The sequence below is a fragment of the Cucurbita moschata genome, unplaced genomic scaffold (assembly GCF_002738365.1).
Source record: "Cucurbita moschata cultivar Rifu unplaced genomic scaffold, Cmos_1.0 Cmo_Scf00001, whole genome shotgun sequence".
Classification (NCBI taxonomy): Eukaryota; Viridiplantae; Streptophyta; class Magnoliopsida; order Cucurbitales; family Cucurbitaceae; genus Cucurbita; species Cucurbita moschata.
In genome coordinates, this window is record NW_019268517.1 from 8,522,866 (window position 1) to 8,531,689 (window position 8,824).

The 8,824-nt window shown below is 33.1% G+C and overlaps 1 protein-coding gene across 2 annotated transcripts in view; it reads left to right on the plus strand.

Moving 5' to 3' along the window:
* Positions 1 to 3,924: 3,924 nt before the first annotated feature.
* Positions 3,925 to 8,824, plus strand: part of LOC111448576 (D-lactate dehydrogenase [cytochrome], mitochondrial) — a 12,247-nt gene continuing 7,347 nt past the window's right edge. Inside the window, exons 1-10 of one of the 2 annotated variants that reach the window (XM_023088261.1) lie at positions 3,925 to 4,024; positions 4,055 to 4,353; positions 5,155 to 5,257; positions 5,354 to 5,454; positions 5,800 to 5,848; positions 6,198 to 6,290; positions 6,581 to 6,695; positions 7,603 to 7,663; positions 8,365 to 8,401; positions 8,473 to 8,534. In XM_023088261.1, coding sequence (XP_022944029.1) covers positions 4,091 to 4,353; positions 5,155 to 5,257; positions 5,354 to 5,454; positions 5,800 to 5,848; positions 6,198 to 6,290; positions 6,581 to 6,695; positions 7,603 to 7,663; positions 8,365 to 8,401; positions 8,473 to 8,534 — 884 coding nt within the window. In that variant the 5' untranslated portion in view covers positions 3,925 to 4,024; positions 4,055 to 4,090. Of the gene's footprint in view, positions 4,025 to 4,054; positions 4,354 to 5,154; positions 5,258 to 5,353; positions 5,455 to 5,799; positions 5,849 to 6,197; positions 6,291 to 6,580; positions 6,696 to 7,602; positions 7,690 to 8,364; positions 8,402 to 8,434; positions 8,535 to 8,824 lie in introns of both variants that reach the window. The other variant, XM_023088258.1, reaches the window with a different exon arrangement.

Sequence of the window (8,824 nt, forward strand, 5' to 3'; positions counted from 1 at the left end):
TTTTTTTTTTTTTTTTTTTTTTTTTGAAGTACACTTGGTATTGTTTATTGGATTTTAGTGGATTTGCTTTGTTTGGAATATTGTTGTGGGTAGCATTTGAGTTTTTTTTTTTCCCCTAAATTAATAAAAAAAATATTAAAAAAAATCCAAAATTTTATACTTCTTTTTAAAAAAATAATCTTTTAAAATATTCTCGAATTTAAAAAAAAATATATTAAAAAACTTTATGATTAGAAAGGTTAATATTTTGTTCGAAAGTATTATTGAATTTTCAAAAGTATTAAAAAAATAACCCATTCAACTTTCAAAAGTTTCAATAATATTATTAATTTTTATTAATAATTAAAAAATACGCGTAAATTTTTAAAAGTAATATTGATTTAAAATTGGAGTGGGAGAGGATTGACGAGATGTACATAAATTAGTCTACATATTAATGGTAATAACTTTTTTAAACTTATTTTTTAAAGGGGTTGAAGGGTGTTCGTGTTATTTTTTAAAAATTCGTATACGTTTTTTTTTTAAATATGGCACTATTGGTGTAACATTGACTTAAGTTCACTGCCAACAGATATTATTTACTTTAACTCATGTACCGCCATCAGCCTTACAGTTATAGAATGTGTTTGCTAATGAGAGATTTCCACACCCTTTGACCTGTTATGTGTCGTCATCAGTTTCACGATTTTAAAACACATTTGCTAGAGAGAGGTTTCAACACTCTTATAAGAAATGTTTCGTTTCTCTCTTCCACCAAGATCTACAAACGATGATATCATTTTTAACTTTTTAAAAAGATTGAAAAGTGTTAATTATTTTTTTTTAATTAAATGGTACATTTAAAACAAAATTTAGAGATATTTTTATTAATTTAGCGTCTTTTATGTTAAATTCGAACCTCTAATAACGTGATCAAATATTACTCGAACTAGCTACACTGTATTAAATTTTATATTAATTAATAGTTTATAGTTCAATAAATAGGTAATTATAGCAAAGATGTTGAACTAAATTACACGTAATTATAAAAAAAAAAGATTTAATTCATATAATTTCTTAAATTTTAAATAAGTAAAAATAAATGTATTACGCTTAAATTAACATTTTCAACTAAATAAAATGGTGGGAAAAATAATGAGTATGATTTAGTTGCTAATAAAGGTGGTTCTGATACCATTTGTAATCATTTAAACCTACCGTTAATAGTTATTGTCTAACTTTTATTTTAACGGCGTGGAAACTTTTTTTTAACAGACGCGTTTTAAAGTTTTGAGGGGAAGCCCAAAGAAAACAATATTTACTCGCGGTAGACCTGGGTCGTTACAAATGGTATTAGAGTTAGACACTAGACGATGTGTCAGCCTTCTCACTGTTCTTCGAGGGGGTAGACACGAGACAGTGTGCCAGTAAAGACGCTGGGCCCAAAAAAGGTGGATTTGAGGGGGTCCCATATTGATTGGTGAAAAGAACGAATGCAAACGAGAACGTTAGGCCCCGAAGGGAGTGGATTGTGATGTCCCACATTGGTTGTGAGGAGAACAAAACACCATTTATAAGGGTGTGGAGACCTTTCCCTAGTATACGCGTTTTAAAACTTTGAGGGAAGTTCAAAAAAGACAATATCTATTAGCTGTCGTTACAGTTGATTTAATATATGGATAAAATTTATAATTTAATATCAATTTTTTTTTTGTTGTTGTAATAAATAGTTAAAATTAATTTTTGAGGAAATGAAAAAAAAAAAAAAAAACCGGTTAAGATCATTGCATCAAAATTTGTGTGGATGAGGAGGATGGGACCCACGTGAACTGCAACGGCCATGATTTTGACACATAAGCGGGTCCCACACAACAAAAGCATTCCCCCACACCCGATGAATGGATGCTGATTGTAAATGCCAAATGCGGCGTATAACGCTTTGGACTTATTAACCACTTGTCGGCTGTCGTTTTGTAGTAAATAAATCTGTTGTCCCTTGTCGTTTTATCTCATTAATATCATATCATATCATCCCTAAACTAGGTAGTAGACATGCCCCATCAAATTATAATATTTAAATTAGGTTAAATAAATTATAAAGCGTGAAATTATCGACACTAAATTAAGTTAATTTTATTGTCCTACTACTTCTTTCGTCGATCGCTCATCATCAAAGGAACGTAAGATCTCAAAACATGACGACCAACACACGTTCGACTTTTGTTAAATACCCGACTTAGTAATTTATCATAATATTTTCTGTAAAAGTCCAAGTTTACCGCTAGCATGTATGGTTCATTTTGACCCATTACAAAGAATAATTAGTTTCCCTCTCAAACCAAGGGCTCCATCGTCTTCATTGGCACATCATTCGATATTCGACTCGTATACCTCTTGTAATAGTCTAAGCCCATCGCTAGTAGATATTGTCTGATTTTGCTCATTATATACGTGGTCAGTTTCACGGTTTTAAAACCGTATACTAGGGAGAGATTTTCACACTGTTATAAGGAATGTTTCGTTTTCATCTTCTCTCGAAACCTATACGAGATCTCACATTTTCTTATATCCACGATGTTTTTAACCATCACGACCCCACCTCAATCGACATCTTATAGGTCGTAGTCATATTTCTACGAATGCACATACAAATTTTATATCATAATGGATTGGGTCTTATCCATTTATCGATATAATTTGTAAAGTGGATTTGAGAACGTATAATGGGAAGATGGTGACATTGTTATTCTATAGGCAGAATTCAATTGATTTAAACTTCACACGTGCCTGTCTTTATTTGTCCTTTTTTTATTCACTTTGCTATGCTTTTTTAAGTTATATATTTTTATGTTCATTGCCTTCCAATAAAAGGCTTTACTTATATATATATATATATATATATATATATATATATATATATATAATTATAAATGTTTTTATTTGCAAATAATAAAAATAGAAAATAAATAAAATTATTTTGAGATTATAATATAAACTTGTCATTATCTTTTAAGTATGTTCCATGTTTTGAATTTTTAAATTTAAAATCTAAAAAATACTAAAAATATATATAACAAAATTGCTTTGGGTATTTCAATTATTTAAATTAAAATATTAAAAAACATTTTAAAAATTAATTATACTAGGTTAAATTTATTTTGCTTTTAAAAAGAAAAACAAAAAATGGAAAATGACCGGCGGAGAATGGTGGAGGCATCCGGTCCGATGCTTTCAGATGGGACCTTTCAAGTGGCAATAGAAATAAACCGGCTCTTCCTTTTAACGGGAGAAACTTCTACGGACACAGTCACGGTTCAACTCGTCGTTCCGTTGTCCACTCATAATGCTCCACGTTAGCCCCCGTCATCCACCCTTAACCGTCTACGTGTCACATGTTCAATGGACCTTCGTCGTTTCTTTCCAACTCACCTCTGTCACCCATAATATGAATCTTAAAAACATTTTTACTCTAAAATAATAAACTATTTTATTTAATTAATTACCTAGTAATAAAATAAGTTAATTAAAATTATTAGAAAGGTTGGTTGAAACTAAACATAAATAAATTATATATATGTAAAAGATATTTGGCTCGTTACATATTGATGTCAGTCTTATTATTTTAAAACGTGAAAACATAATCCACTTTTTTGGGGGCCAGTGTTCTCGTTGACATACCGCCCGATGTTTGACTCTGATACCATTTGTAACCGTTCAAACCCACTGCTAATACATATTGTCCTATTTGATATGTTACATATCGTTGTCAGTCTTATGATTTTAAAAACGTCTAGAGAGAGGTTTTCATATACTTAATGGTTTGTTTCACTCTCCAACTAACCTAGGATACGTGGATGACATTGTATTCTCCACCCTTTTATTTTAATATATGTTAAAATGAAATTTCAACCTTATCTGTTTATAACGTATCTTAAATTCAACTCCACCGGATTCGTGCTTATTGCAAATCAATTCAAAGGTTCGAGCTGTGGCAGTGCAACAGCAGCTCGAGTTGAATTAATTTGATAAAATATTCTTCCATTCACGCGCCCGCGGAATTTCGCTGACGCTGAGTTTTGAGATTGCCTGAGAACCTTTGAAGCTCGAAACAATGGCGTTTTCTTCTTGGTTTTCTCGCTTCCGTTCCTCCTCCAGTTCTTGTTACCACTTCTTTTGCCGCGGTGCTTCGTTGCGGAATCTCGGTGCTCAAACACCCGCCATTTCCAAGGCTTCTACCTCTCAGAACGGTGGGCGCCGATTCTTGTTCTGGTCGAGCTCCGTGGTTCCTTTTGCTCTTGCTTCTGGTTCGCTTGCGTTTCAATTTCAGTTCCAGTCCAATCCGTCGCTCTGTGACGATTCTGATATTCACGACCGGTGAGTGCTCTGCTCTGTAAGCTTTTGTGACTTTATTCACTTTTTTTTTCCTGATCGGTATGCACTTGAATGAAGACGTTGGCGGCGGAGCTGAGCTGAACTGCATTAGAATACGAATTTCTAGTTCTGTTTACGGAATTGTTTGGAGTGGATTGTAGTGAAAGATCCATGTCTTGATCTCAGCATTAGTTCATCCGTATTATCAAACCTTGAGAAAATAAGTTTTAGTACCGAAACGTGTTTTCTCCTAATTTTCACTTGGAAAAACAGAAAGCTGCTTTTCAAAACAGCAGTCAATCAGTCTTAGCGTTTGGCGACTTGTTCTGATTAAATGAACTTCCCGTAGTATTTTCCTTCTTTTCTTATTGATAGTAACATGAAAAGGAAATGATTTAGGTTGAGCTGCTTATATATTTTATAGTTTTCTCTAAAAATCTGTACATTTGTAATTTGAACATCTTTTATCTGTAATGTTTTGGATATTGTTATTCTATTTTTTAAATATTCGTTTGACGACTTGATCGTCAACATTTGTGCCATTAGTCCGATGCAAATCCTCATCTAGTTCCCAAATGATTGAAAACTTGAAAAGTAACTAGTCTTAGTCTAATTACTCGTGATATTTAAAAGACAGAAACTTATGGTTCAAGCTCCTTCATATTCCTCTGGTGTCAAACCGATAGATGACGAATTTAACGATTATTTGTAATTGTTATGCTTTTGAGAAATTTTTCATAGTTTGGGTTCTATAAGGATTTATAACGATAATTGATATTAACTATGCTGCATTTCTTGATTCAGAAGGATCAGCGTCGGGGGCAGAGGTAGCACCAAGTATGTTGTCCAGGGCTCGCACAATGACATTTCTCAAGCGTTTATTGAAGAATTAGGACAAATTTGTAAAGTATGATTTTATATTTCTGATTTAATTGGATTATTTGAGCGTCTAAACATGGATTTTTCCATATGCTCAACTCGATTCATGGTTATTGGTTTCCAGGATAACATGACATTAGATTATGATGAGAGGTACTTCCATGGGAAACCACAAAATAGCTTTCACACTGCTGTTAATATCCCCGACGTGGTTGTGTTTCCGAGGTTAAATGAAAATGTTTCCTTCCTTTTCTTGTTATTAAGGGCACATACTTTTTCCTTTAAGTCTTGCACTAAGAGTCATTTGATCTTTCATATTCTTTTGAGTACGGTGCATCTTTTTCTGTTTCCCCAATTAATTCTAAAGCGTCTGTAATTCGTCGAGTTGACAAGTATATGTCATGGCCGTGATTCTTGACAAAGCACATTTCAGATCAGATTCTTTGATTTTTACCAAATTTTGTTTTATAGTTCTCAACTCTGATCTATGATCTTCTCTGTTCAATGGACTAGTGCCATTTTAGTGATCTATAATTTGTATGTTAATGCATCCTGATTTGTAAATTTCAGGTCTGAAGTGGAAGTTTCTGAAATAGTAAAATTATGTGACCAATATAAGGTCTGTGGTTCTCTTATATACTTTCACAGTGTCTATCGTTAACATTTTCTGTTTGGCAGTTGTCTACTTACTAAACTCTCGCTCATGGTAGCTGGATTGACATATGCTTCTTGAAGAAAGTAGTATAGTTAAAGTAGAATAGGATGGACAACTTAAATGCTGCAATGGGTATTATCATTTTCTTCGAATGTTTTGCAATCCACTATGGATTTTTGGAAGTTTTTGCTTCCTTTATTGTAAATTTCATTCATCAATGAAATTCTTGTTTCTTCTCTAAATATATCTATATTATCCTTGCTACTTGGCCTTTTACATTTGTCAAACTGATTTTGTTTATTGTGTTGTACAGGTACCAATTGTGCCATATGGGGGAGCTACATCTATAGAAGGTCACACATTGGCTCCTAATGGAGGCCTTTGCATTGATATGTCTTTAATGAATGTATGTTTTTGGCCATGGATTTTATTACTGCCGTGCTTCATTTTATCATATCTTATTTTCCTATATGGATGAGCTGAGATGCTCTCGTACATGCTATGAAGCTATGTGTCTTTTTTTTTTCTAAAAAAAAAGTCAATAGGAAACCATTCTTATAAATAATTATTCTTTCGGTTGTTTGCACTATCAACATAAACCACTGAAACATTTGAGTTAATTAATGTATTTATGTTGTTCATATATTCTGCTTATGGTCGCTGCCTATAACAGTAGAATGCGTCTTAAATTTGCAGAAAGTTAAAGCATTACATGTTGAAGATATGGATGTAATTGTAGAGCCTGGAATTGGATGGATGGAGCTTAATGAATACCTAGAGCCTTATGGTCTATTCTTTCCTCTTGATCCAGGTTACTAGTTACACATGCTTAATAATATTTATCATATCGGCCCACAATTTTTTTAGCAACATTCTACATTTATGGGGAAAGGAGGAGGTTTGTTCTAAACTTCTGCCAAATCTTTCCTCAGTTGCTTCTATTCTTATGATCGTGTTTGAATTCAGATGAAGCAAGCGTGATAAGAGTATGAGATAGATGGAAAACTATTCTCTATGCATTGTTGCAGTGTTAAGAGATTCAAAGAAGTAAGAATTAAAGAGAAGAACAACCAACTTCCCTTTCACCTCTCTGTATTAGATCAAGTTCAGTGGGTCATTGATACGTTTGAAAAGCTTATAAGTATGGTAACACCTGTAAACGGACCTCTCCTCGATTCCCTCACCTCTCTAGCAAAAGATGTGTCTTAAACCCTTTCCACCTGGATCAAGTTCTGCTCTGAGTATGGAGATGCAAAACTTGTAAGATTCTAAGTGTAAACAAATGGTGGGGTCTTCTTGGGGAGCTTTATCTAAAGTCTTCAAGATGGTTCGAAGACTCCCAAGGGAGAATAACGTTGTTCCATCTTGTGGAGGCAGCTTCCAATTTGGAATCTACCTCTAAATTTATGGAGAAGAGAGGTTTTCAGAAGATTCGGAAATATATATGGCGGCTTTATTGAATGTTCCAGAATCCTTTAACTTGGGTAGCGGGATAGAAATGTTCTACTTGTTTACAGATTTCTTTACCTCAAATCTCGTTGCGAATCTTCTGAACTTCAGTATTTCCTTTTACTCATCGTTTATTTCTGTATACTTTAATAACCCAGATGTTTAATAATCTCTGGTAGTGTGTTGATGAAAATTTTGACGTCATTTTTTTATTTTGGCCCTATTCTACAATTGGATTTTCATGTTATTTGTACCTGTTTGAAAATCAGGCCCTGGGGCAACAATTGGGGGTATGTGTGCCACACGATGCTCTGGTTCACTGGCTGTGAGGTATTGTCTTACTTCTGTTTCTCAAGGTTGAATTGCATGCCCTCTCTGTTCATAAATATGGAGATTTGCTTCATAATGTTAATTTTTTCCCACTTATATAAGGCGTTTGCATATCTAGGTGTTTTTTTTTTGCTTCAGATGCTATGCTTAGTATCTTCAGTCTTCCATTTCCCCCTTCTTGTTTGACATATGAACTTTATTTGCAATTATTATGGAATTATATTATTTTTAAACTTGTATTAGAGCATTTGGATATTTGATGGGATTAACTATTTAACTCATGATTTGAAAATGAGCGTTTGAAAAACAAAAAAATTGAAAAAAGAAGTTACACTCCAAAACATTTTAAATTTTGGAATGCATTTGGTTGTTAATTCATTTCCAAAGTTTGAGAATGAATATCTACAGTTCTTTCTATAACTTTAGATACTTCTATATTTATATTTTGAATGACTAAACAAAATTATGTTTTACCAAAATTAAAAAAAAATTCAGTCCCTCGGAATCATATTTAAAAAATTATTTGCACAATTTCAACTTAATCTTGCTAAATGGGTATTCTTTGCGACCACTATCTTTCAGAGCAAATAAATATTTATGGTTCACAACACCTTCGTATTTCCCTCCATTTTATTTAATAAAAAATTTAAACATTAAATTTCGTTGTTTCTACTGAAATTAATGATTCTTATATTAGGTAGGTATGGTACCATGCGGGACAATGTCATCAATCTTAAGGTTTGATATTTCTTGATTAGATTTTGTTTTTAGATAAAGAAGCCACCTTGCTGATGTTGGATATATTGCAGGCAGTACTTGCCAATGGTGATGTTGTCAAGACAGCATCTCGTGCTCGAAAAAGTGCTGCAGGGTTAGTTTTTCTTTTCTTTTCCGTTTATCATGTATCTTTTTCCCTAAATTCTTGTTATTAATCCAATCATTGATTTCTTATTGTTGCATTTATTTTATTTTATTTTTTTCCTGAGATTTTCTCACGTTTAGTGAAGTGACGAAGACTCGAGTAGAATAGAGGAAAATGTTAAGAAATTTATGAGACTTCAAGTTTTCTCAAAACTGCTTCCTTGAAACTAGAAATACTACAAGTAGTCCTATGGTACTTGGGAGACAATCTGACCAACCCCCCCCCCCCCCCCCCCCCCC